This window comes from Gobius niger (assembly GCF_951799975.1).
Source record: "Gobius niger genome assembly, chromosome: 15".
Classification (NCBI taxonomy): Eukaryota; Metazoa; Chordata; class Actinopteri; order Gobiiformes; family Gobiidae; genus Gobius; species Gobius niger.
Window position 1 is genome coordinate 8,006,283 of NC_136866.1, and position 27,718 is coordinate 8,034,000.

At 40.3% G+C, this 27,718-nt stretch overlaps 3 protein-coding genes across 3 annotated transcripts; 1 reads left to right on the plus strand and 2 right to left on the minus strand.

The window, feature by feature from the left end:
- Nucleotides 1-96: 96 nt before the first annotated feature.
- Nucleotides 97-15,883, minus strand: snx17 (sorting nexin 17). The gene is made up of 15 exons (XM_079571915.1): nt 15,158-15,883; nt 13,086-13,160; nt 12,217-12,334; nt 11,073-11,137; nt 8,796-8,906; nt 8,484-8,574; nt 7,832-7,919; nt 4,035-4,104; nt 3,558-3,650; nt 3,261-3,464; nt 2,402-2,530; nt 2,232-2,309; nt 2,054-2,128; nt 1,934-1,975; nt 97-1,667 (listed from the first exon to the last, which is right to left on the minus strand). The coding sequence occupies exons 1-15, from the start codon at nt 15,215-15,217 to the stop codon at nt 1,548-1,550; spliced, it is 1,419 nt and encodes a 472-aa protein (XP_079428041.1). The 5' UTR covers nt 15,218-15,883; the 3' UTR covers nt 97-1,547.
- Nucleotides 15,884-16,282: 399 nt separating this feature from the next.
- On the plus strand, nt 16,283-17,886 carry atraid (all-trans retinoic acid-induced differentiation factor). The gene is made up of 7 exons (XM_079572403.1): nt 16,283-16,390; nt 16,498-16,631; nt 16,751-16,819; nt 16,900-16,971; nt 17,044-17,165; nt 17,252-17,352; nt 17,431-17,886. Exons 1-7 carry the CDS (start codon nt 16,295-16,297, stop codon nt 17,533-17,535), a joined length of 699 nt encoding a protein of 232 aa, XP_079428529.1. The 5' UTR covers nt 16,283-16,294; the 3' UTR covers nt 17,536-17,886.
- A 138-nt stretch (nt 17,887-18,024) lies between these two features.
- eif2b4 (eukaryotic translation initiation factor 2B, subunit 4 delta) lies at nt 18,025-22,336 on the minus strand. The gene is made up of 13 exons (XM_079572402.1): nt 22,275-22,336; nt 21,403-21,440; nt 21,154-21,331; nt 20,858-21,070; nt 20,703-20,785; nt 20,153-20,244; nt 19,959-20,073; nt 19,806-19,882; nt 19,591-19,693; nt 19,368-19,495; nt 18,846-19,023; nt 18,583-18,763; nt 18,025-18,509 (listed from the first exon to the last, which is right to left on the minus strand). The coding sequence occupies exons 1-13, from the start codon at nt 22,294-22,296 to the stop codon at nt 18,310-18,312; spliced, it is 1,608 nt and encodes a 535-aa protein (XP_079428528.1). The 5' UTR covers nt 22,297-22,336; the 3' UTR covers nt 18,025-18,309.
- Between the last annotated feature and the right edge of the window lie 5,382 nt (nt 22,337-27,718).

A 27,718-nucleotide genomic window follows, 5' to 3' on the forward strand; every position in this document is an offset into this window, starting at 1 on the left:
AACATAACTTTATTTTTATCCGGCTTTGCGGGCTGTTCACTCTGCTGCTGCCGTGATAGATCACACACAAGAAATGGAAAAACTGGCTCACCTAATTAAAGTTTTATTTTTGCATGATGAGGACCAGACCAACATTGACAACTGTCAATACAATCTCAATACATTTGTGATGCTGGTGATAAAAATGCATATAGAGAAATGTAGCATTTACGGGCACAGTTGCACACCGGACTTAGAGAACTACTTATAAAAATAAAATGATCACATTCATTGCCTTAATCAGTACGTACATAAGACAATTACGGATGACATTTTGTTTACAGTTCTGGTAACCAGTGAGACTTGCTGGCGTTGATTAATGGCAACTTAGAAAATAGCTTAAAAAGGCTGAGAACAAATGGAATTATTCTTAACATTAACATAGTATGTTGTTATGCACTTAAAGTTAGATGTGTTCATTTCAACATAAGCCAGCTCAAAGCACCTTTAATCACACCCTCAGAGATGATTGGCACAATGCAGAACACACAACAGTGAACAGAGGCTTAAAGACACAAGACAAAGAAATCATAAACTGTAAACCCAAACAAACAGATACGTCCCCTAAAAAAAATAATTGTAAACAATAAATGCTAGTTCATTTAAACATTTGTTCTATACAACTTAGATTACATTTGATTACAAAGGCTGTGGTAATTATGGTATTAGTAACTGTTCAGAAAACTTAATTACATGTACATAATACAAAAAAGTGACATTGTATTTTTCTGTGATTTTGTGCAAAACGCTTTAGTAAACTATAATTTGGCATTTATGAGAAACCTTAAAAATGCTTTAAAAATCAGACAATTTCTTTTAGAGCCCCGAAAACAAATCTCCACACAATGGAAACGTTGCGCTCAGACATTCACCTCCACCTGTAATACTGTGCAAATGATTACGCAAGTGCAAGCAGCCAAATTACGCACCGTCGGTCAAACTCTGCAAGGCTTCAGAGTCAAAACAGACGCACGAGACAGAAACGCGAAAGTTAAGGCTAGTTCTGAAAGCAGTTTCCACAAGCTCAAACTACAGACACGTCCACACACTTGAATGAAGAAAAAGGACATAATGCAGTTTGGTTTACTTGACTGATCCATTGAACACACTGACTGCCCAGTTCTGCTGTTTGATCACTAGTGCCAGGTCTAACTAAATATATGGCTCTCCACTTAGAAACGTGCACTCAAAAGCTAATTAGAAAAGCAACATTTGTACCTTCACCTGTATTCAAGAGATACCACATATCAAATGGAATGGTTTGGTCTTTCAATACCCGCAGCGTCATGCAATATTCAGAATCAACTGTGCTCATGATCCTATTTGATTTCAAGATGAAAATGTTTTCAAAGTGCAACAGTTCAGATGAAGGGAGAGCTTAAGGCAGCGACCTATCTCAATTAAGAGGCTACAATGGGCTCTCGGCTCAGCTCAGCTCAGCTCAGCGTGTTTTTGGACGTCCCGCCGGGTGAGAGTGGAATGGAAAAAAAGCCAGGGCCCGATGGGAGTTACAAGTCGTCATCCCCGATCCCCTCAAACGCGTAGTTACCATGGAAATCATTGCCACTGATGTCGTTGGAAGAGTTGGAGGCGCTGATTCCCCGAAGTGACACTGAACTCAGCTTGGTCTAAAAAAAACAAAAAAACAACAAAAATTAAAAACAGAATATTGTATTTCAGGTTTTGTTTATATTTTCAATACCAATACATTAACAGTACTCGGTTTACAGTACTGGTTCCTAGTTCCTAGTAATGCTGTGTCATGACCCAACAGGCATCTAAAGACGACCATTTATTTGGTACAGTAAATTATCTACCATATCGGAATCTTAACGGTACAGACTTTCTGTTTCTAATATCTATCAACCATCAAATGAATACAGTGTATACTTACAGAAAGTTTAACAATTTGTTCACGGTTGGGATCCTGCGCGTCCTAAAATGTATAGAGAAAACCAATGTGAGAAACACACTTAAGGAGGTTTATTCGTGAACAAGCCACACAATAACTTACCACTAGAGGGGGTGATTTCACAGCTTGCTGACTATCCGATCTATGGTAGGTCCCATTGTGCCGCTTTTTCAACATCTACAACAAAGAAGGTGATGTTGTGTAAAAAATAGACATACAAATTATACTGTAAATATTTCAAACGTGACAACTTCAAAAATGTTACTCCTTTAATCCTAACCTTTTTGATGCTGCCGCCCGACTTTTTCACCATCAGTTCATCCACCATAGACTGGAGGCAGATACTCATCATGATGGCCTGAAAAACAGATATTAAACATGTTGCATATTTTCCACCAAGAAAGGAAATATTACATTAACCCAGGTGAACTGCAGTGAAGCAGTACAAACCTGCTGGCTGGTGATGGTGACCCACTGCAGCCGATCTTTACTCATCAGATATTCAAAGGCCAGCTCCAGTTTGACGTCGCATTTGCTCGAGTTGCAGGGGTTGGTTGTACCGTTGGACACAGGGACTTGCTGAAATAAAAGGACACTTCTTTGTAACGTCTTAAACGCTTTTATGAACAGTGACACCCCTTTGCTGAAATCAATTGGAAAGGAATGCCGAATTTGTAAAAGATTCTTTGAGATAAGGGCAAGGGCACGCCGCCAGTGTAACGCTCACTCTGAGATAAGTGTCGGAAATGCACAGGAAAACACTCAGGATGTAATTTGAGAAGGGGCTACACAGGGGGCTGTCAAACCACAGAGATGTTTTTGAATAGTTTGAAGGAGAGGAAGAGGCCCATTAAAATGATGTGGAGAATTAATGACTGCAATCAACAGCGAGCGTGCACACTCTGTAATAACAAGCAATTTTTTTTTAAATCCGAGTATAAAGATACGAGTGGATTTGAGGGAGACGTGGTTGTGTGGTTGCAATTGGGAGAACATTTCATATCCTGCTCCAAGAATCCTCCACTACACCCGTTTTCCAAGCACAAACCTAAATAAATGCATACAGCACACGGTCCCTGTTCTCCAACAGCAATTATCATTCTAACAGAGCCTGCCGCTGTTGTGTAGCGTCAGTGGATCAATACAACACATTCCTCGGGTAGCTCTCCTGTTTGGGTAATTGGACTGATGAAGACAGATGGAGCGTGCGTCAGCACTTTTATCAAGCTGCAGGAGTAAAAACTATTGCTTGGCACGGCTAAAGACAGCAGAGTGTTGTTTAAGTGCAGATGGGGGTGGGGGGACTTACAGAAGACGTTACTCTCCAGCACCTCATGCGTGTGACCTTGAAGCTGCCCTCCTTCATCTGGTCGTTGGGCAGCTTAACGTGAAAGTTGAGCTCGTTGTTGCCAGCGCTGACAATCACCTGGCAACCCTTCTCCGGAAAGTCCGTCACACACGGGTCAAACTTGATGTAGCCGTAATACTTGAGAGTCTGGCCCAGATGAATGAACTGGAAAAAGAAGGGAAATAGTGGAGATAGTAAACTGAATGTTTGAGATGGAATTGGGATTTCTGACTGAAACAAAATGTTATGTAATTTTACTTCTTTCTTGGAGCCTTTCTCCTGGAGTGACTTGAGTTGCTTGTGCTGTTCCTTGTTGACGAGAATCCAGCCTCGTTCAATGTCAGCCACGGTCTGGACAAAAAAAACACAAAAAAACAAGCAGCTTTCAGCTTTTTTCATTTGCACAGCGAACAGCTAAATTAATGCCTGTCCTCTCTAAAAATGCTTAACACAACAGATCTCAGTTTGTGCCTCAGAGACGATCCACTATTAATAGGATCACTGGATACACAAAGAGCAAAAAGGCTCATGTTCTGCAAAGTCATAACGCGCTGACAATGCTCTGGGGTAAAACAGCGGTCATAAAGGACAGACCAACATTATTTTGGAACGACACACTTTGAGTGATTTTCATTGTTTAGATACAGAGACACTTTACAGAAAGCCTTTAGAGAAGAACCAGCTGGAATCTTTAGATATCTACAGTGTTCTTACATCACAACAAACAGAATTTACCTGAGCGTACAGCAAATTCAGACCAATTCTGTTGTCCATCACGTCACCATCATATGCCATGTCCCAGTAGCTGCAAAAAGGGAAAGAAAGGAAAGACGCTTTTGAGGTAGCCGCATCTATTATATGAACAATAGGATCAGCATTATTATGCAAATAGCACAGCTGCAAACTAGATTATCTGCAGAATAATAAGATTAGATTGTGTATCTTGGGGAGTATTTCTGAAAAGAAGGAGGGATATTTGTAGCCGCAGCTTTAGTAGATTTTGCATAGACGCGTGGGTGATACCGGGAGCAGAAAATCCGATGTGACAGTCTGCGCTGTAGGTTGTATGGACTAAAAGAGTCAGATCGAGGGCTGCATACATAAATATTTAAGTATGTGGTATTGACAAGAAATACCCTACAAGCTTTAGTGAAATTCTGTTTACAATAAGCGTTTCATTTATTTGCTATGAATAAGAAGTTTTATTATATGTTGATCCAACACATTGTTTAGATACTGGAGTGACAATTCTGACAGACTGAAGATCTATATATCTTATTTTTGTGTGTGTAAGCTCGAAGACTGCATGCTTTTTGAAAAATACCTTTTTTTATTTTATAAGAATTGCAATTAAGATTTAAAAATGGGACAAGGCCTCATGGAAGACCCAGGACACGCTGGTGGGACTATGTCTCCGAGCTGGCCTGGTGTCGCCTCGGGGTCCCCCCAGAACAGCTGGAGGAGGTGTGTGTGGATCGGGAAGTTTGGGCATCTCTGCTGACACTGCTGCCCCCACGACCCGGCCCCGGATAAAGCAGAAGAGAATGGATGGATGGATGGATGGATTTAAAAATGTTTTAAAATTGAGTGCACACTTGAGAGAAGACTAATGTGAACTGATAAACTAATACAGAAATCACATGCATTTCAGAACATGTTTGTAGCAGTCTAAAGTGCCCGGTTTACAGGTTTTGGAATATATAGTATAAAATATAAAGTCCTAATGCACAAGTTATTTTGTTGTTTTGAGAACAGTCTATTTCCTCACTACAGCATTTTGTTACCAATACAATTGTAATTCTGATAACATTTGTATTAATTGTGTTAATTATGTCAAATCTCAGTGCCCGATCTTCCGCCTGACGCAACAACAGCATTATCGCAGACTACTGTGACATCTTGCGTGCAAACAAACGTTAGTGCTTACGTGGCCAGAGTGGCTTAGAAAGAGGAGGTCGACTGAGGCGAGGTGTGCTGTTAGCAGCTGACTGCAAAGAACGCTTGTACTTTCTTCATTCGGCATTTTCAAGCTATCACAGGACATACTATAAACAACATTGGCCGTGTCCCGAGAGAAAGATACCAGAGCTGCAAAGAGAGCTGGCTCTGGTATTGAAGAGTGCCATGCTGGGCTCTAGACCGCGGGAACATGATCAAAACACCAGCATAGTCTAAAGCCTGCGTTTAAAAACACAAGATCGGGCCGTCAGTCTCACAGGAGTCTTCTGTACTGGGTTGTTTTTAATTTAAGATGCTTCATCTCTTGTCTAAGAACTTGAGGAAGCAGAGAACTGCGGAAACGTCGTAGAGAAGACACAAAAATGCTTTAACTCTAAAACAAAAGAACAGATGCTGTTTTTTTTTAAAAACCTTTTCTAGGGCATTAATAAAATCACTAATAATTAACTTGTATATCCTACCAAAGAAGGTGTTTGCCTTAGTCTGGACATTATACTCCCTCTCTAGTTTTGCATCTTTCTTTACAGAATTTAAGAGCTTTCTGAGTTTTTATGAGTCAGGCGCTACAGAGGCATGAAATGTAACACGTTTTTACTAGAAGACCCAGAGAGCTGTGTTGGGAGATACAAAAACATTTTCACAATGATGTAAACCAGACGACTTGACCACATCAGTAACTCAAAGCAGCCAAAATAAAAAAGGAAAGTTTATTAATGTCGGAAAGCTTCATTAAGTCCTTAATTAAAAACCTTGTTCAGTGCTACTTTGCCAAACGGTCCATGAAATACTTTCTGGGATAATATGTAGGTATAAAAAGTTGAAAATGTTGACAGATGCTTTGCTACAGTCTGTGTTTAACTAAATTGAAACGTGCTTTTTTCCAAAACAAACACCCCGGTCCTCCCTGAGATCTTGCACTCTGGAGGGGGCTGTGTTCGCAGTTCATAGTTGTTTTTTGGGTTCATTTCACTCAGCGCTGAAAAACTAGGTCAGAAGGACTTAGACTTTCCTTCAGGCAGAAAGAAAATAAACATCCGGTGTACCTCAGTCAGCAGGGGGCAGGGTGACAAAAACACTCACTAGAAATGGGTAAAACAGTCTTAAATTCAAAGCTGTAAGTTTGTGAATAAGCGGGCCTCCTATGACAAAATAAAGGAAGAATATAATATGCTACAATAACCTTTTTGGAGGGAATGGATTTTGTCTTTGAATCGGTAGCATAGCCTGATTTTACAAAAGGAGCTTATTGAGAACTTTGTGTGTTTGTTTCCCTAAATAGAGCAGCGGTTGTTAGATTTGGCTACTGTCAAAAATAAGGGATTAGAGATTAAATACAAAACAAAACACAGAACTTGGCAAGGGCTAAAGCTTATCAGAGTCAACCAAGGATAAATAAACTTGAATAAACTAAACAATAGAATAAATGCTTATTCACTTCACTAAACACAAACTTGTGGAAAGTCCTTACCAAATAAATAACCAAATTCTTGGTAATAATCTCTCCTTCAGTGTTATGCTGAGGGACAGTGGATATCCTTATCTCACCCTTTGATTAAAATTGTGCTGCCTGATTAATTCATCTGATTTTATCCTCTGAACATTTGAATTTAAAGGGCTTATCTGATGCAAAAAATACTGTTAGCTTTTAACCATGTTACATACTGCATTACATCCTCATCCAAAAACAAAAGTGTTAAAGCAGTACAAAGTAACTCATGCCCTAGAGGCCATAAGCGCCACTGCAAGTGTAGCATGTTACATTCTTTACTCATTAATTGTCTGTGAAAGTAAATACTACGCTGACAGAAAATACAGAGGGAGAGAGGGATATTGTACATCCAATTACACAAAAGAGATATTTTTTTTCACTCAAACTTGGCTGTAAATACTGTTTAAATGGCGCTAGCCCGCAGTTAGCTTTGCCCTTTAGCCTGTTAGCTTCTTCTTTGTGATACTATTAGTGTGTATTGGTGGTTCCGACCCTGAGGCAGGGGAGTTGCAACTGTGATTTCCGGCCAGAGACACCAGGGGGAGATGAAAGACGCCCCCAATCATCCCATCAACACTTGTATTACCCCCAGAGGGACTACGAAAAGGATTTATTAAGGTAAACAAGTTACTTAGTGCTGCTTTAAATGTTGGCCAGTTTCAGTGATCCTGCATATTCAGTCTCTCTCCCTCTTCCACACTAAAAATTCTGGCCCATGAAGCTCCACTGTAGTTTAAAGTCAAGACACTTTTACCAGACTTGTTCTGATTCAGTTTGTGGCCAAGCCTTGGATTTTTCTAAGTTTCATTGTAGCCCCACTTCTCTGGTCAGCGAAGCATCAGAGGAAGGATTGAATCCTCTGCAGGCATTTTGCACAACTACATTTATTAGCAACATACCAGACACATCATTTTAAGCTATAGAACAAATATATCAATGCTAAGATCCCTGAAATAGCTGTAAAAGCCTGAATATAGCAAATATATATTTGTATATATGACCTTTAAACGGTTACAGAACAACGCTTTTGAGAAGTTTTTGGAAAAGTCATTTGTCAAGAACAATAACCCAACTCCCAAAATACCTTTTTCGTAGTAGAATGTTGAATTCAGAGTTCTGTAGGCTGGTAATGGATACATAAGGCAGCTCAAACTCCTGCAGCTTCCGTACAACTGAAGGACACAGTGAAACAGGAAGAGTGTCACGAAAAGTGCAAAAACATGTGGATAATGGCAACAACATATCCAGATCGCCTGGTCCCAACAGAGTAGGACTTGGGAATGGGAAAACATTACTCTTTATCATTAGATGGGTACTTGATATGCAAAGGCTATGCACACTAGACGGGTGGAAACCTATACATGCAAAGTGAATTTTATAAATGTTTTGAGCAAGTGCAGCGGGGTGACGGTGGGAAGCTTCAGATAAGACAACCAGCCGTGGCGTTCCCAGCCGCACTCCGCTGCCTCTCCACACGTTGCTGCATATTTTAAGACTTTATTGATTTAGATGCAGAGACTTGTGGGAGACTTCTTGACTCCCAAAGAGGGCACCAAGTCTACAGGCTGTCTTTCTACGATACTCCACACAACTGTATTCTTATTTGGGATACAATACAATATGCCAGGGCTGTATGAACACTATTTTGCCAAACAAATATGACATGATTAAAATGGCCAGAGGCAGAGGCAGACGTTATTAGAACAGCATTCATTCTTTTCTGCAGAGATACTTACATGTTAAACCTCCATCCACACTTTCACGAACAAGAAACAGGCTGAAGTAACCCACAAGGTCTTCTGGGACGTCAAGCTTTGTTGCAACAGCCTACAAAATGTATATTTCTCTGTTATTTCAAGAAAGATTCAGTACAAATACAATATTTGGTCCGAACTGTGAATGTGTTTTTATCATATAAAGCAACGGTCTAATATTCCTGAACAATTAACATTTTACATTCAACCATGGTGTTATAACAAGTGAAGTAACGACAAACTCAAATGTCAAGCAGAAAAACGTTGATGCATGTGTGATTTAGATGCACTTACATCGAGCACGTCCTCTGTTTGATCTGAGGTCAGGATGTTGACTGTGACCTTTTGACCGTTGGAAAGGCAGATGTCGAGAGCAGCTTCTTCTGTGGGAATCTGCTGCGTCTCCTGCACACACAAAAAACAAAAATAAAAAATACTTTGCTTTGTATTCCAAACTAAGAGGTGATAAAGAAGATACAGAAGTATGACCGGGCAAAGAGTCAATTTAATTAATGTTTTTAATATTGAACATTTTAAAGCAGAACAAAGTTACTCCTGCCCCTAGAGGCCATAAGTGCCACTGCAGGTGTTGAAGCGTGTTGTGATTTTTTACTCATTAATTGTCCATGAAAGTAAATACTACACTGACAGAAAAGACAAAGGGAGAGAGGGAGGGTACATCCAATTATAGATTTTTATATCTATAATACAGCCAAGTTTTTGCTCAAAATTGGCTGTAAACAAGTTTGTATAAGTGGCGCTAACCCACATTTAGCTTTGCCCATTAGCCTGTTAGCTTCTTCTTCATGATTCTATTAGTGTGTATTGCTCCTCTGACCCGGTGCAGGGAAAGTTGCAATTGTGGTTTTCTGGCCAGAGACACCAGGAAGATCATCCCATTAACACTTGCATTACCCCCATAGGGACTACGAAAAAGGATTTATTAAGGTAAACAAGTTACTTAGTTCTGCTTTCAAATGGCTTATCAAGGTCTCTCACACAATCGCTTTTTTTTTTACAGACTTTTAGACTTCCCAAGGGATTGTTTGAAAACCACACCGGCAATAAAGCCGCGCTCTAGGCTATAATGAATGGGCCTGAAAAGTAGCAGTCTGAAAGGCTGGCAAGCACCACTGTTGAGTTCATACTTTTAAATTTATGAATTAGATCTTCAAAGCTATAATGGCCCAAGATGTGTAAACAAAATTAAAAATAAATAGAATCAATATTTTATTTTTGATCATGTTATCAAGCCTTTTTAAATACAAACTTCCTCAAAAGCTGTATATAGGAAGTGCATAAATTAAGAATAAATGTTGCATCAATGTATTTCAATAAACAAAGTATGATTATGACCAAAATGGGGGGCAAGAGCTGAAAAAAGCCATTTGTTAAATCCCATGCATTTTTCAGGAGGATAAATTATTGCCTCTTGGCTGATTCTATAAAATATAAAATGTTAAAGAGGAGCTCTCCAGTGCCCCTTGGGCTATGCTGCTAAATCGCCTCTTATCCTCCGTGTCTACAGGCAGGGGGTCTGCGGGTACATCGTAACCACTCGAGGTGCAGATGCAATAACCGCGGGTGGTAAGTCATTTCTTATTCTGTCCCTGCTGTTTGTATCGGAGAGGAGGAGGCAGGGGGGTTGGGGGTTGGGTGGTGGGGGGCGAAACTAAAGTGTGACGTACGGAACCTGGCCTTGAAGGTTATTGGATTTACACAAGGCTCTCAGAAACACCGGTCACAGTTTGAGTAACGGCAGCCCACTATCTGCTGTGAATAAGTCATAAGCTAATCATCACTGTCGACGCACAGCAAGTGTGTGGTGAATAACTAATGTGATTGCTGCAAAAAGCGCAGTTTGGCACTTATAAAAGGCTTTGTTTTATTTGCTTAATTTACTATTTTAAGTGTTGTGCGTCCAAGTGTGAATCCTAATTAACTAAACTGTAGATTGTGGGTTCTAGAGGCCAAGCTGCGTATGGAGGCGAGCCTGACTAGTACCTCTCAGCCTCCTGCACAAGCTCAGTAAAAGTAGCTTGTGGGGCAAAAGGTTTGGGGTCCCTGGCTTAGAGAAAGAAAGACCAGAAAAGGACATTAAAAGATGGAGAGAAAGATGACATGAAGAGTGTAAGAGAACAGAATACAAAAGATATGATTAGATAGACAGGATATGATCAAAGATGTTGCATCTTGAGCTGTACAGCGCAAAGGAGAAGTGGAAATAGTGTGAAGCATTAGGAAAGTGTGAGTTCGAAGGAAAATGCTCCCTATTTGGCGAGTGCTGATTCATCCCGTAGTCCAGTTCAGTCTGCTGTGGTCGTTTCACACATTACCTCTTACAAAAATCGAAGGCAACTTTAAAACACACCGGTCACCGAAAGGGATGACACGTTCAGCACAAGTGTGGGCATCGGTGCCGACGGCAGCAGGCACCTCACTCCACCGCACAGGGGGCTGTTAGGAGTAATTACAGACTGGGCTGGAATGACCGCACTCGTTCACGCCCACTTTCATCCCAGGACACGAACGCAAAACCAGCTTATGCCAACCAAGAAAAGAATTACTCACCTGCTGGGCTTTCCTTAAGAAACAGTTGAACAATTCACTAGATCCAAGCAATGGGTCTTGTCGAACTGTTAAAAATGAAAAAAATCACAATCAAAATATTGCTTACTTAGACAAAGAAATAACAGTAAATTAATACAAAATGTTTTTATGCTCCCTTGCTCACTTGGCAAGTAACTAAACTGTCCTGCACATGAATTTCATGTCTCTAAGGTGGGTGAGGGAAAACAGTTTGGGTTTTGTCAAATAAATACAATTCACAAATAAACAACAACAAAAGCAGTTAATGGTGTTGTAATTGGACACAGATAATTTAGTAAATTCAGTGGTGGTTATTGTCTTAAGTGTAGTTTCAGCTTAAAGGCTTAGGTGGTCGGGCAAATCGGAGGCAGGTCTATTTAAGCCTAGTTTGCGCCCTCAGATCCACGGCAAATTAAGCTCTTACAAAAATGTTTTCTACATATGAGGCAATTCCAAAAAGAGTACAGTGACATGTTTTGCAACTCTAAAGATAATATTTGTCAATTTAACACATTGTCTACTTCTTCCCTCCACTGTAAAAAAAAAAAAAAAACGGGGGGGAACTTCCTAAAACAGAGGTCGCTTTGGAACATGCTTTATCAAGTATGTAAACGTTTTAAAAGACCAGCCTCAGGGCCACTTGTGTGTATGCTTGTGTTAGTTTATGTTCGACTACAACCATGTAAAAAGCAATGATGTAACTGAATGGACTTGTGGCCAAGAACACCCTGCCTGGCTGCGTATGCACCGGCTATGAGCAAATATAGAGGAACAACGGTGCCTTGTTCTGCCCTGACTGCCGGGGCTTGGAAGGATTTAACAAACTCCCAACACTGCCGCCACTTTCACATGTGTACACAAACCTTTAACCCCAAACTGTTTGCTAAATAACTATGAGCAATTGGATACATTTAAAGAAAAAAAAAAGGCACAGGGCACTCGGGAACAAATGTTATGCTGACATGTAGTTTTAGTCGTTCTGCTGTCTTCTGCTTGTCATTTTACTCCTTGGGTTGTTCGGATTTTGGTGCACACTTGGTCAATAAACTAAACTCTATTTGGAGACTCACTCATCTACTGCGGTGGGACTTGCTGTAACCGTTCTAAATGACATGGGACAGCTCACCAGCCTGCATGTATTTCTCCAGCTGCTCTCGTCTCTGTTCGACCTCGGCAGGGGTCAGTGTGAAGATCTTCTTTGGAGGAAAGGCGGGTACCACATTACTGCCATATTCTTTCTTTATCTGCCAATGCAAAACAGAATATTTAAAAGGGATAGTGGCGTGTTACTTTATACAGCATATCATCATTATCTTATCAAGCCACCGGTATTTGCACTTTGTTATTGGGAGAAGTGGAAGTAGAGTAATTCAAAAGTCAGAGGTACATTCAAACAGTCCGAGATGAATCACAAGTTTATTTTAAGCTCTTATGAAAAGTATTTGCTGGAGTTTCCGTTCATACATAGACAGAAACATCTGGAGCGCAGGGAGTATGGCCTTTCCAAGTGTTCTCTGTCTGCCAGGTTTTGATCCATGTATAATATCACATATAAAAGAACAGCTCAAATCTACAGGCCCATTTCCTTAATGTAATTAAATTGTTGTAGATGCAATACTCCTTAAAGATAAAACATAGGAATAATTTACTATTTTTTAGGTGAAATACTTGCATCAAACTAAACTGATCCTTGTAATGAACATGCTTTTAAACACCCGGCAATCTATATTTAAACAAAAAAAAATCAATATTCAAGAAATAGAACAAGACACAAAATTAAGGGTTTTGGAAATTATGAAACCAACTACACACATCTTCAACCAACACATGAAAAGTGTGTTGCCATCTCCCATATTGTGGCATGCTTCACACAGGATGGAAAGGTCGCTTTGTATTGATGTGATGGCATTTCCAGTGTGTTTGGGTAAGCAGTAAAAGCACACAGAGATCTTTCATGTCATTCAGAGAGATTCAATGGGGCTTATTATGGTTTACCTGTTCATGGAGGCTGAGGAGTTGGCTATAGCGGACCCTGCAATGCAGCACACCATTGACATGGATGTTATAAGCCTGTGAATAAAGATGATGATAATTAATATATAATTATTAATTGATTTCCAGTCACCATAGTAACAAACATGAGCGAGTAAATAAAAGGAGGCTGTAGCTCTGAGTAATGTTTGTTTTGACAGAAGCCACCAGCAGATTCATTAAACATTCACTGTTCACTACTGCTGTCTGTGCCAAAGAACAATCTTTGTTTACGCTGAATACGAGTTGAGAAGGAAAATAAACCAAGTAACGTTAACACATGTCGAAGCTAAATAAATAGCGTATTCTACCAACACAAATACACTGTTAATACTATGTATTAGTGGCCATTAATATTGCATTCACCAAGGCCCTGTTACAGACAAGTCAGCACTTTTCTCTTCCTCTTCTTCTGTCCTGTCCCTCTGAATATCCATGGTCAACATACAGTCTCATTTATGAAAACATCCTGATCAAAACACATACCCCAGGATAAAATTCCACTGACACGTCTATCTACAGTTCAAATAAAGACGAGGGCAGTTTTTTTTTTCTTTTTTCAGTAAATTGCAAACAAATCTAGTCAAATATGTGAATGTAAGAAGGCGGAATACACACAGGAAGGAAGAATGGCTGAGTGCAGCTTGATAAGACAGAACAAACTCTTCTGTGTGAAAGGAACAGAACACAACTATTTAGTCACATCATGCATTCCACTTCGACAAAATGTTTATTGTTAAGTGAAACGATGAACAACTACCAGTTTAAGTAGCTCAGACAATCCACTCAGGTTACACTTGGAACAAAACATCTGATACAATATCATGGTGTACTGCTTATATTAGGAAATAATGTGGCTGTGAAAACGGAACTATATTTAAAATATGCTGGGCTTGTTATTCTAAAAACCCTCCGCAAACTCAGCGGATTGAATGGCAGTATTGGTTCCAAGGTACACAAACCATCTCTCAGTGTTATAATCAACAGAGGCACTTCCTGTGGGTGGGTCAAAAGAAGGTCAGTCACAAGACTAAGCTTGAGAGGGGGAACAGGTGACACCCCTCCTGAGACAGGTGAGTGCAACTAACCAACAGCATACAATGTCAACACCATGGAGTAGTACTCAGATGGACTGCAAAATAAGTAATACTGCTGCATTCATTTCAAGACCTCATCCACAGAACACAAACAAGTGTACTGAAAATAAATACAGTAGTTTACATTACAATTTATTCAGTATGACTGCAAGGTCTCTTTGCAAATTCATTTATGGACCTATAAATTAGCACTCAAAGTAAAATGAACGATCCTGGTAAGAAAAACCTTCAAACTCACATGTAGATCACATGCCATTTCAAAGCACTGATTCTGAATCAGACAAAGGTATGTGCTGCACATTATGACTGGCAGAAAAATAAACTTGAGCCATAGCAGTCTCCTAGCAACATAATCACTTGTACTCATGTGTGAGCCACATATTCACACCAACTCGCTGACCATAACCTGGCGTCACTTGACATCCAGAGTGCACAGCACTTTCTGAGTTGAGAATATTTCATTCTGATGATGCTGTGTTACAGTTGCCCTTGAACCTCCACCATGAATCAGTATGAGGGTGAAGAAGTAAATGAAAATGTATAATCATCTCATTCTAACAGACTTTAATGTTTTCAATATAGTGTAGTGTAGTTATGGTTTTGGATTGCCAGAACATCTATGACGCTGGAAGCCTCTTGTTTTTTTGTTGCTGTTCTTTTCTTACTTGTTTTTTTCTTCACATGCAGCTTCAGGTGACTTTTGCAATAAAAACTGCTGCTGCCATGATTTAAACATTAACCTGTGTTGTTTCATGGAAACATCTTAACTTTCTGAAGCAACCCCAGGTTGCCTAGACTTTATTGGAAATACATAGATGGACAGACAGCCACCAACTCAAGTGCATTATTGGAATACCAAGGCATGATCCTGGATCGGGTCAGCTGGCACAACCTGCCTGCTTGCATGTTTGTTAAATCCAAATTGGAAAGAATACTCACCACAAAAGTTGATCCATTTTCTCCAGTGCACACCTCCGTTTCGGGTATGGAAAAATGCATTTTAAGCCGAAACAGAGACCGTTGCCAGATGTTTGTTTCTTTAAGCGCCCCCAGTCCAGTGTTGAAGGCAGCAGTACTTCTCCACTGAGCTCACTGGAGTCTGGCGGCAGGGACTTCAGAGGAGCAGGACGCGGCTGTCACACGTCGTATCCACAAGTCTAGCCCGACAAAATCTGTGCCAGACCAATAGTCCTGCCAGCTTTCATGCCAAATCTCCCCTTCGCCTGTGTTGAACTTTTCTCACTGCCGTCTACGCAGCAGCCATGTTGCAATGCGTTAAGAAATACACATTCCCAATTGGCGTTAGATACAAAATAATCCAGTTGAGAGTTGCCAGCGATCAGGTCAACACAGCCACTCACTGTAGGTCCGAATGATCATGAGCAGCGCCAGAGGAAGTTTAGGATGAGGTGCAGAGAGATCCGAGGCTCACGGCAGCGTCGTACAGTCGCAAAATCTTTCCAAGACGGGGGTTAGCAGCACGTGTAATGATTCTGCATGACTTTCAAGCACCCTACAACAACAATAATACGTCTTGAAAAACACAAAAGATCACAGGTAACATATGACAAGGATAAAAGCGTAAACGCAGCGAAATTACTGCCACTGAACCATTGTGCAATCTGTTAGTCACTGTGGTGGCACTGGCCCTACAGATGCATCGCAACAATTCTCCTGGGCGGAACCATCTCATTGTAGCGGGGGTGTTTAACAACCGTGGCACTAGCAAAATATAACGGAAAATAATGAGAATAACACATCAGCATACTTGATGTATCACAAAGTCAGAGTTTTACCAGCAAAAGCAATGTTCGTTCCCTTCAAACCACGACAAACCAGGTTGTGCTACTTGTAATAACTAATTTGGTACGATCCAAAGTGAAAGCAAAAAAAAAACGACAAAAGTTCTACATACAATACATACATACAAAATAGACTATAAAATGTAAGATGTACAAATCCACTCGTTGACCTGTCATTTTTGCTTAAAAAAATAGTTTTGTTTTTTCTGTTTTATTTAGAGGTTACTTCCGGTCACATGTGAGTCCGCGTAAGTCACATGATCATAAGACAAACATGAGAGCTGGGGGCTGCCAGCTAAACCCTGCGCTGCTTGTTGTTTTTATTTTTAAATTATGTTTTTACGGCGTATATAACTCAAGTGAGCTGCGGGTAAGATTTAGCTTTGAAATGATGATGTCCCGTCGATAAAATGCGTGTGTCTTCGATGTCGTATTTTGCCCGATACTGCTTGTAAACATGTTATCCGTGCCCCACAGGTATGCGAGCTGTGCAACGGGACGGTCCTGAGCCACAGCGCAGTGGGCCGGTTTTGCTCATCATCCGCGGGTCGGATCAAGGAGCGCTGTTGCGTCAAAAATGGCACCACAAGCGACCACGAAAAAATAATTGGGTAATTGTGTGGTGTTGATATTTCGTTGCGTTGTGGTTATCTTGTAATAACACAACTCAATTGGGCAAGAATCATGATCACAGTATTTATGTTATACAATTGTATTTGTTTGTGGCTAGGTTGGATCTGTCAAACTGTTCTCTGACCCAAGTTGGAAGTCTTCAGGAAGCATGTACAGCAACAATTATGTAGGATTTTATTTTTCTGCAATTTCCAGTTTGCTTACAGAAACAATAGATTATGTTGATTAGATTATGTTGTCTTCCAGAGACCTCTCACTCAACCCAATTGCCAACATCACGGATTCAACATTTGAAGGATTTACTGAGTTAAACGATCTGTAAGTCGTCTTTTCCTTAAGTCATGGACTTTATCATAACCATTTCTTGTGACACTGTTTTGTGTTTTCTAGAATCTTACCAATAAAGTTATTTTGTCCTGGAGGTGCTACGTCTTGGAAAAACATTACGGAGAAAGACGAAAATCGCATTTGTGAAGGTCAGAACAGCATGTGCAACCAGACCAGCCAAATGTGTAAGTGTACTGATAATAAAAAAGGTCACCTTTAGTGAAGCAAATGGAACTACATACAGTATTGATGAGTAATCATATTCTGACAGCCATGGACTGTCCAGAAAACTCCCAGTGTGCTCCATACGGTCCTGGTTTGTTTGAGTGCAGCTGTGCTGATATGTACCATGGCTACAAGTGTCTTCGTGAGGTTAGTCCCCTGTTCAATAACTTCCCAAAAGTTGGTTTACTCTTCAAACTTTGTCAAATGATGTATTTTTGCCACCAGGGGGAGTTTCCAGCTCTTCAGGTGTTTGGACCCCTTGGGGCGTCGACTGTGGTATTATCTTTTCTGCTGTGGGTAACCCAGAGACGGATGGTCATACCGCTCTGATGAAATATTTCAAATTTTACTACAATGACTACAAAGTTTTAAACTGGCATGTGAAAGGATCAAATTGGAAGTTGACTTGTTCACTCCTGTCCATTAACCTTGTAATTTGTTTGAATCTTTTAAAATGTGTGGATTTTAAACTGACAATGTTTATTACATAATGAATAGTGCAATCAGTGTTTTAGTTGTTTGGAATTTGTGGAGGAAATTAAATCGGGATTTTAGACTATTTACAAAGGGAAAGAGTTTACATTGTTCGCTGCACTGACAAAAAGTTACATTTAGTCCACATGGACTGTGACATATTTTATATGGAAGTGTTCCATGGGTTTTTTCAGGTTGGATTCAATGTCCTGATATATCAACTGTCTTTATGCAATGAATAAACACTTCAGGACATCAGTTTGAAACTGAAAATTACTTCTTGTGTTTTATATGTTGAACTATTATTCATTTGTAGATTGATTGATTTAGTTGTAGATAAATGTGTCAGTCTGATGCTTTGTTTATTTCCTCCTATCTTTTCGGGTGAAATGGCAAATCAATATGGTTCAGAGATAACCAAGACAGACAAAATGCATGACAAAGTACAAGCATGCAGCAGTTTTACTGTTTTAAGGAAAAAAGACATTTGCATTTAAAATGTGTTCCCTTTAAAATAATGCAGCCATGGTTTATAGTGAATGCCGTTTGAGATGAATTTATTACGTGCTAAATGCATGATGTGTTTTGAGCAGAAAACATATGCACACAACGTTTTTACTTGATTGCTCTTTACATGTCCACATTTTTCACACGAAGAACCACAGGGACCGATGTGCAGGGGATCATGCCCAGATCTGTGATCACCAAGTCCACAAAGTCTGGAGGCGTCACATCGTAGACCAGATTCAACAGGCCTAAGGAAGGCACGTCCTGCCAATGCTCTAGCTGTGTCTTCCCTTTACGCGTAACAATGAGGTCATCAGGGTCATCTGAGAATGTAAAATAAAATATCATTTCAGCTCTCTAGGAGCACAAGTTTTTTAGTTTAAACATTTAGCATACCCAGTTCATTGGACACAAATGAGTCGGTCTGCACCCTCTCACAGAACTTGTAGGTCTCACAGCACACCAAAACAGGCACATTGAAGGCTTTGGCCACTAGAGCAATCTGTGAGGTCCCCACTCGAGACATGACATACCCATTGGCTAGCAAAGCATGAGCACCAAGGAACACTTTTGACACCTGAGAGGCCAAGCATAATTTACAAATGAAAGAAAAAAACATACATGAGAACTTAATGATGTATGTGTTGATACCGATATACCTCTGGAAGGATATATGAAACTGCTGAAATAAGGACATAAGTGCAGCTGATTCCCTTCTGGACCAGACGCCTCAGAGCCTCTCGTCCCTCTAGCCGAGGCCTACTGTCCACCACAATCACACGGAACTTTCTGTTCTTCTCAAAGGCTTCGCACAAGATATTGTTAACCAGTGAGGAGCTGGAGAGAGGTTGGGAGTGACAAAGGTGTGAACATTTTTTACTTTGCCTGCCAGATTAATTACATTTGAATGGTGGAATGTTCTTTATAATGGCCTTTTTCAGTGGTTCTAATTATGTATACATCCAGGTGAACTGATAAAACACTTTTTCCAGGAAACACCCAAGTTAAAATTTCATTGTTCTCACAATGCGCAAATGCTCTTGGACACGTTTAAATGTGCACTGATTTCAAAACATGAATCTAATAGCAATACTCAAGATGTGTTAAACTCCCATTTAACATCAGCATTTTGAGAAGTGTCATTGTTCACACTGTGTATTCATTGTGTTTATGCTACTTACCATCCATAGACGAGAATGACATCTCCATCACTGATCTTTTCTATTGCATATTTAGCAATAGCTTTAGCAGCGAGAATGATCTTCTCATTTATGTAGCAATCAATGCAGTTGATCAACTTGCCTTTTGCCTGGAAAAAAATATGTTTTTTAAATAAAGACGTATATATATATATATATATATTTAAAAAAAAATACTGATAAACCAAAGGGAAAATCCACACACCTCTTTGTCTTTATACTGGCTCGGAATATTTGAGATTTCCTTCTTGATGTATTTAATTGCATTTCCCATACTAGCTGATAGAGGGCGACACTGGTTCAAAAAACTATTCAATAAAATTAAATAAAAAGATTAACACATTAACAAGAACAATAGTGAAATTTGATTTTCTAGTAAGAAAGCAAATGCAGCTGTTTGTGCATATAATGTCCCAATACCTGATGTAAGGCTTTAGTTTATTGACCAAGTCTCTTGAGAGCTCTTCATTTGGAGGTGTTGTGTAGTCCCTTATCACCTGCAAATAGTTGCAAAAACAAGAGCTCACATATTTCTGAGTATTAAGTAAAACAATATGTTTCTCTGAGCTGTACCTGTTTGAAGGCATGTAAAAGAGCCACAGAGCGGGCGTTGGATCCAGCTACAATTCCCTGTGAATACTGGAGTCCCAGCCGTACAATAGCTGGATGGATCACTGTGGAAGGAATGCTGCAAAACAAAAAGCAGAAAAAATGTTGAAACGAAATAAGGCGTAGGTATGTCAAAAATTAAAGGCATAATACTTTACCTAAGTTGCTGTGTTAGTGGAGCTTTTCTGCTGTATTGGTGAAGGTGAGAAAATAAGCTGACTTTGTAGCCATAGTCAGACCGTAGAGGAATCTATAAACATTGAACACCACATGTACATCACGATTATGAAATAATCACTGCGGATAAATCGGGTTATTGCCACACAACTTAATAACTACAGTTGTAAACAAAACAGACGAAATGCACACCCATAAACCTTCAAATGAAAGCAAAACATACCTTTTATCTTTTTGGCTCAAATACAAATTAAAAAAAAATATTTATATCAAATTCAAATACTACTGCACACTACTACTGCGGTTGTACCTTTTTAACAGCAATGTGCCCTGGCGTCTGCAAGAAATGTCAAGTCCAATCACATGTGTTTAGACTTTAAGACATTGCCAATTAACATAACGGGTTTGTTTGTTTGTTTGTTTTTTAACAAATGTGTTCAAACAGCAACCTTTTCAGCAGCTTTTTTGACTCTTCAATACAACGTTTAGTGAAATGAGAATGAAAAAAATACAAAAAGTGTAAAAGCTTACTTGTTGTCTTTCTAACTTTTTGGCTAGCTTCTTTAAAACCTCTGGGTTGTCCACTTGAACATGTTCAGGGAGCCTCTTAACCACTGAAAACGAAGAGTGTGTTAGTTAACAAAATGTTGTGTTTCCCAGTCAATTTTCAGAGTCTTCTGGAATACCTGGCTGCAGTTCACTGGGTGGAGCTTTTGATTTACCAGCCACTGCCTGTGGACCATCTCCCTTCTTGCCCTGTTGTTTGGAGGCCCTGTCAGCTTCTTGTCGGGCTCTCCTCTCAGCTTTCAGCTCAGCTTTGCTCTTGGTGGCTTTCTCTGATGCTGCGCCCGTTTCTGCATCGGGCCCAGCCACAACAGGAGCAGGCAATGCAGAAGGGACTGTGCAAACCAAGCAACAGAGGAGTTATTTATCCATTATTCTCAAAAAGCAAATCAGATCTTTATTCTATTGGTATAGCAACCTTTCTGTTGTGGAGTTTGGGTTGGTGGCTGAGGAGCTGTAGCCGGGGAAGGGGCAGGCTTTTCCTTTACACTTTCTTGTGGAGCTTTGTCCTCTTTCTTCTCCTTGTTCTTCTTCTGCTGTTTCTTCTCTTTTCTCAGACGCTGCTTTTCTTCTTTGGTCAACTCTCGACCATCATTCTGTTGTTAAAGTTATGCGCAATTAGAGACAGTCTTCGCAATCCAAGAGTGTAAAGCAAAGACGCACAAACCTTAGCTTGTTCAATGTCATTCTTCTGGTCAGGCCCATCTGTAACATAATAAGAGTTATTATTTTTTCTGCATATTGTAAACGTTCAGCTCTTTTTGATCATGAGATGCTGCCTGGACAAGAATTTCATTTAATCTAATCTACCTGCCCACACAACATGAATACAGTCCAACCTCATTGCCTTTGTATTGGGACAAGACCTTTTGTTTGAAAGGGTGGTTGTTTTAACATTGCTTTAGTTCGAGCCCCAGCTTATTCCACAAAGTAACCCCACACACAGACATAGAAAACTTCTCCTGGTGGAACCCGCGATCGGGACCACACAGTTCCCAAATGCTCTCAAACTGTTCGACTGCTCTTAATGAAAAAACATATTTTGAATGTTCCCAGGTAATAAATAGTGATACGCTTTGAACATTAACCGTGCATTATATCATTTTACAAGGTCCTGCATTTTTTATTATTTTGATTTGAGAAAGAGAGGATTTGTGTGTTCGTTGAGAATCCTGAACTGGAACAGAGCAGTAGACCGATGGTGGCATCTCAAAACAATCTTCGATAGGCTAACCTTCTTTACACCGAAGCAATACGAAGTAAACCAAGCGAGACTTTCTTCTTATAAAGAATTTTCAACAATAAGATGATGCAACATGTGGCACACAATCCCACAGAGAGGAGAACCAGTGCATTCTCATTACTGAAAAGCTCCGGCTAGCGGCTGTACCCAATAAAATTGGAACTTTATCAGAAAAACTACCAAGCCAATGTCGGAATATGAAGAAAGTGACTTTAACGGGCTACGTTGCGCACAAAACTATAACAATACAGACTAACTACAGTATAATCCTGCGTTTACTCACTGCCCTGCCTTACCTGTCACTCCACTGTCAGCCATGTTTACGGAGCGCCTTGTTTCTTCTCTTGCGCCGGCTGCACAAACTGGAGCGGGCAAAACTACACCGACCCCTAGCGGATACAAACGGTACTGTTCGTAAAGGCTGGGGACTTATTGTAGTGTTTTTGTTAGTTTTGTTTTAACGATGACTGGTCGGAGGTAAACTCCGACCAGTCATCGATTCCACCTAGACTCATTTATACATATTTCATTGTTGAATATGTTTATTGTTTTGTAACACAACTATGTGCAGTACTTTATGAATTGTGAATAGAAAAATGTTTTGACATATTTTAACCTTTTTTTTTTTTTACTTTTAACTTTTTTTTTGGGATCAAATAATGAAAAGATCTGAGATGATCTGAAGAAAATGACCAGCTATATGCATGATAGAGCTAATTTTCTACTGGACGGTCTAGTAGAAAATCCATGTCAAAATCACCCTACAGTTTTGTCAGGTCTATTGTGCCATCTGCTGGTCTTTAGAGGGCACTTACTTAAAATTCTGCTAGCAATGAAACGAAGCAGGTTGTTATTATTATTTTAGAATATTGTAAACTAAACTATTGTAAACTGGGCATCTAATTATAAAGCATTATTTTTAACAACGTCATGATAGGCGTGTTTTCCAGCATTTCTGTGACAGTGATCCTGAAAAGTGACCCTAAAGTTGTGAAATGTGGCTATGTCCTTGTAAAGAAATGGGATACTACAAATATGAAAGTGAGGAATGAGTTTGGACACAATTACCATGTTCATTTCGCGGGTTCCTCTTTCATTGTTTGTGATATAAAACATGAATGGGGCATTTTACACTTTGTGTGAAAAGGTTTAACCTTATTGGCTAATGGCTACTTATTATGACTTATTTCAATCGGTGACAAAATATAATGTAAAACCATGCCAATGAAACTGCATGCATTAAGGACACTGAACACTCCTATGTCCATATTCTGACCCATTTGGCATAAATCCAAATCAGTGTCATACCTTGCTTCTTAAAATCTGCATACTTGCAATGCTAGAGTATGCTAGTAAATGTGTATTTATCTAACAGAAAATACCTATACATTGCTGTACAGTGTCCATGTTTTGTAGATGTTTATGACTGTTGTTCTTTTCAGTTGTATGGGGAGGGTAGATGGAGTATGTTGGTTGATTGGCAGACATCTAAAAGACCTTCATATAGGTAGAATATTTATTCTTTTTCAACATCATAACACAACATTATAAAGCAGTAAGAATGAAAGAGTGATTGCAGCCTATGAGCACAAAGCCGCTGTTGCTCCATGTCGGTGTCTGCTGTAAGTTCACGACGCAGTAGCTGGTTGAAGGGGACCAAACCTCACAGAAACACCTGACTTGGTTCCGTTTGACCAGCCACAGCAAGGCGTGAGGCAGGAGGAGAAGGCATGCAAAGATAAAAAAGCAGGAAAGGAGATAGTCAAGATCTCATCTGGTCTTCTTTGGGCCTTACCTGAAAACACAAAGAGAAGCAATCATAAGTAAGAATATAGAGCAATCAAAGTGTAAGATATTACCAAGCAGACAGTTCCTATTTTGAGGTCGGGGGAAGCCTAGATCCTTCCCTGAGCAGCCTATAGGGGTAAACCCGGGTCTGCGGTGACAGTGCCACATCCCATCCCTCCTCCCCCCTCCACCTTTTTGAGAGTCCTGTGGTTGCTATAATGGGTGACAGCTGTGCCCTGTCAATCCACTTTGACGGTCAGCAGTTGGAGCAGGGACCCTGAGACCTGATCAGCAGCAACAGCAGCAGCCCATGCTAACTGTACTCGTCCACGAGCTCAAGCAAGGCACACCAGGCCCCTCACCTGTTGTCTCTTGCAACAGACACACACCCTCCCCTCTCATGAAACACATGCGCTGCCCTCCATCCTCCACAGGCCATTTGAAAGTCTAAATCCTCTTCTTCTGTGGGCGATCTGTGCACACTTCCCCTTGCAACCACACACTTCCTTACATTCCATAAGAGCTGTATTAATATGGGGATATAAGGAAGCATGTCTTCGCAAGGGGGAACAACTGGATGCTCCGAGAACACAAAGCACCCTTTCATAGCCACAGAGGCAGAGAAGTGGGCAGCCTGACAATAGTTAACTGTGTGGGGGCAATGGTATCAGACACAGATGATAAAGTCTTAAGCATTTTAATCATAAGAATCAGCAATCTCAAAATCTGTTAAAACTTCTAAATGACAAATGCTTTCAATAGGATTATAAAAGGCTAGAAATTATTCTTTGGTGCAACACAATTAGTAGAAAAATACATAAGTCCCAAAAAACTAAACATATGTAATGATTTCTACTCACCTTCTGATTTCCTCTAGCATCTTGATGCAAGATAAAGGCCACAAAAGTCTTTCCCTACACAATCCTTTTTAGACCTGTGACTTCCTGACAACTGTTAGGTCTTGGAGCTCAATGACTAGATGGTATCAAAAAATCATCTTCCATGAAAAACATACTAGGTCAGAAAAGTCCTTGCTCTTGCCTGTGCTTTGCTTTACTATAAAGAGGTGTTAGTCCTAGTCACACCATATAAAAAGCAAACTACAACAGATGTTCATTTAGGTAACTATAACTCAACTATGCAGCAAAAAAAAAAGCAAATAAAAGAAAAGAAAAATGTTGCACTATCCTCACAAGGCAATTTAAAACTAAAAATAGTCATTTAAAGCATCTTTTATCCCTACACATGGCCCATACTTCCAAGCACACTATCCCTTCAACTTCCTGCCCTCTCTGTAAACTCAAGCGTGATGCCTGCCCCAAACTGTGTTGGGACACTGGTGTGGACAGCAGGCCTGGTGACCGGTCCTTTTCTATGGCGTCCAGGAGCGCCCCCCTCCGAAGAGGCCTCCCACCTGTTGGTGTCCTTTAGAAGCCCCGGGCCTCTCCTGCGCCTCCTGTCTGGCCCAATCAGGACCCTGACAGGGGGGAGCCAGCCTGTGAAATCACACCTCTCAGCTGTTCGCACAGGCCTCGAGACACCCTACACCCTCCTGCCGTTCCCCAACATACCCCGCACCAGGCCGGCCTCACTTTTACACCCAATGTCAACGGGCTTTTTCTGAAGTATAGAAAACCAGGAGAAACAAACAGCTGAACAAGTCAAAAGTTTAGATTATTATATTTTATTTCTGCCCGTAGTGCACACAGAAAAGTGCCTATAGCATGGAGTAACTGGTATTCTCTTTCAGGTTTAGTGGCAGATGACTAAGAACAGCACAATTTGTTCAAGCTTGGCACTACTTGTACATTGTATTGTTTCAAATTAAATTCTTCTATGAAACCCATTTAGTATTGTCTTGTAGACAGCTGGTCAGTGTGATATATTGAAATGTAAACCATGTCAGAAGTGTAGAACGGCCAGTGATGTCGGAGAGCTAGGAATACTTTATATGAGTTCTCGTAGGACCATAAAGTGAGCAATACCCACCGCCATCTTCACAACAACCTGGAAACCTGAATTGGATTTAGGGAGATCCCTGACACTAGCCTATACCTCGCCGGTGCTCGGTCTAAGACATCATTTTGCCTTGAGTCATATATATGTCTGCAGCTGTGATAATTGTATCACAAATTTAAAAAAAAAATGTTCCTGCCAATTTATTTTCTGATCATTCATTTAGTTGGTTTATTGTTCAATAAATAGGTCTTCTTCATTCATGGTTATTAGCTTCAATGTTTTCACCACCTTTCTAAATTATTCGACCTTTCCAGCACCACCAAGGTTTAGACCAAGATCAAATCCAAACAAAACCGAGGCTTAAAAGGATCCAAATTGGACTAAATGCGTTGCAATGCATAAAAGAAATGATCTCCAATTAAAGTGAATAAAGACTAAAATTGCAGATGATCCACTGAAGAAGGCACCAGTGGAACACGTGCCACAGTTTGAGGACCACTGTTACAGGGAGTGCCAAACAGTTCCACTCATACACTCACGGCGTGATTCACCCCAGTTGCATATCAGTTTTTTCATGTTGTGCAGCTCTAATCCATACAGTGATTGGTAATGCTGGAGAGGCAGTGGGTTCGTTTTCCTTTGGTGCAAGCACAAGCTGCTCCACTAAGGTCAACACCTGTGTTCTAAAATCAGCTCAGGGGCTGGGTGTGATAGGAACCCGGGCCTCATTCACAGAAAGCTGCAGCTCAGAGAGAGGGGGCTTATATTGAAACCCAATGCTTTTGCTATTTTGGAGGCACTCGCTGTCTACAAATAGCATCCATTGCATCTTTGTAGCTGCCGTTTTTTTCTTGTCTCGCTACAGGATGTCATCTAAATTCGACAGTTGTTCAATATTTCCCATGGCCTGCAGCCAGGGTGTATCACAAATGCAACATTTCCAATAATGCCAGCTATGTGCCAAGGCCTCACCACGTATATATCTGGGTGCTAGGAATATCGGATGGCTTTTGTAGTTGAGTGAATTCTTTTGGTCGCTCACAATGGTTAAGACATACTGTAATCCATGTGTTCCTCTAACAGGACAGCTGATCACTGGCACATACTGGTGGTTGGGCCCAGAGTATGCCAGCGGTTTTCAAACAAACACATCCATCAAAGTAGCCAATCCAATAATGTTATTCTCTTTCATCAGATGTCTATAACAGATACATTTTTCAACTTCTTTTTTGCTTACTTTTTTTCTATATTAAGTGATTGATTTTAATGAGTTGTTAAAGGCTGTCCAAAATCCACACAGGAAGGCTACATACCGATATCTGAGCTTAGCTTGAATCTTAGTCGAACTGACTTGTTGGTCATACTACGCAAACTTGGTGAAATTGCGCAGAAGTTCAGAAGCTCAGACTGCCATTACTGTTGCCTGCAAATTGGGCCATGAGGTTATTTTTGTCTGGTGTTCACATAGCGGGGCCCCGGTTTGCTAATCACTTTGTTCCCTTCTGTCATAGCCATGTGTACTGACCACTGTCCCACTGCGTCTGAGAGGTCAAAACACTGCAGACTTCCTTAGCAGGAGCTAATAAGCCCATATAGGAAAGCATGGACAAGCTAAACTGAACTGCCTCAAAGGATCAAACCTCACTGTGTGTCCATTTGACTGACAAGAGCAGACAGGGAATATCTCAAACCATACTCAAATGAAGTACTATTATTTCTTACTCATTTTCTTACCGACTAGTAATTACATATTACTACTTACATTTCTTAAGTTACATAAAAGTGTACATAAAAAGTAAAATTAACTAACTCTCCACCACAGAAAGTAGGCTTACCTTACTGAGGCTAAACCAAGCACATGCCATAAAACTACCTTTACGAACTAAAGTAAATGCTTTGCATGCATGTGATGTGTTTGGTGTGTACAACAAAGGATACATTAGAGTACTTAGTGGTGTGATGCTGACTCATTAGGAGGAATGCCATTATGCCA

Bases quoted from the DNA above. Each gene is read 5' to 3' on its own strand.
- snx17 (XM_079571915.1), bottom strand. From the start codon at position 15,217: ATGCATTTTTCCATACCCGAAACGGAGGTGTGCACTGGAGAAAATGGA. The intron at 2,129-2,231 runs GTTAGGATTAAA...TCTTTGTTGTAG, and splicing joins CGGGCGGCAGCATCAAAAAG to ATGTTGAAAAAGCGGCACAA. The intron at 1,976-2,053 runs GTAAGTTATTGT...TATACATTTTAG, and splicing joins TGAAATCACCCCCTCTAGTG to GACGCGCAGGATCCCAACCG.
- atraid (XM_079572403.1), top strand. From the start codon at position 16,295: ATGAGAGCTGGGGGCTGCCAGCTAAACCCTGCGCTGCTTGTTGTTTTT. The intron at 16,972-17,043 runs GTAAGTCGTCTT...TGTGTTTTCTAG, and splicing joins TTTACTGAGTTAAACGATCT to AATCTTACCAATAAAGTTAT. The intron at 17,166-17,251 runs GTAAGTGTACTG...ATATTCTGACAG, and splicing joins CAACCAGACCAGCCAAATGT to CCATGGACTGTCCAGAAAAC.
- eif2b4 (XM_079572402.1), bottom strand. From the start codon at position 22,296: ATGGCTGACAGTGGAGTGACAG. The intron at 20,074-20,152 runs GTAAAGTATTAT...TTTGTTTTGCAG, and splicing joins CCACTAACACAGCAACTTAG to CATTCCTTCCACAGTGATCC. The intron at 19,883-19,958 runs GTACAGCTCAGA...AACTATTTGCAG, and splicing joins TTTTACATGCCTTCAAACAG to GTGATAAGGGACTACACAAC.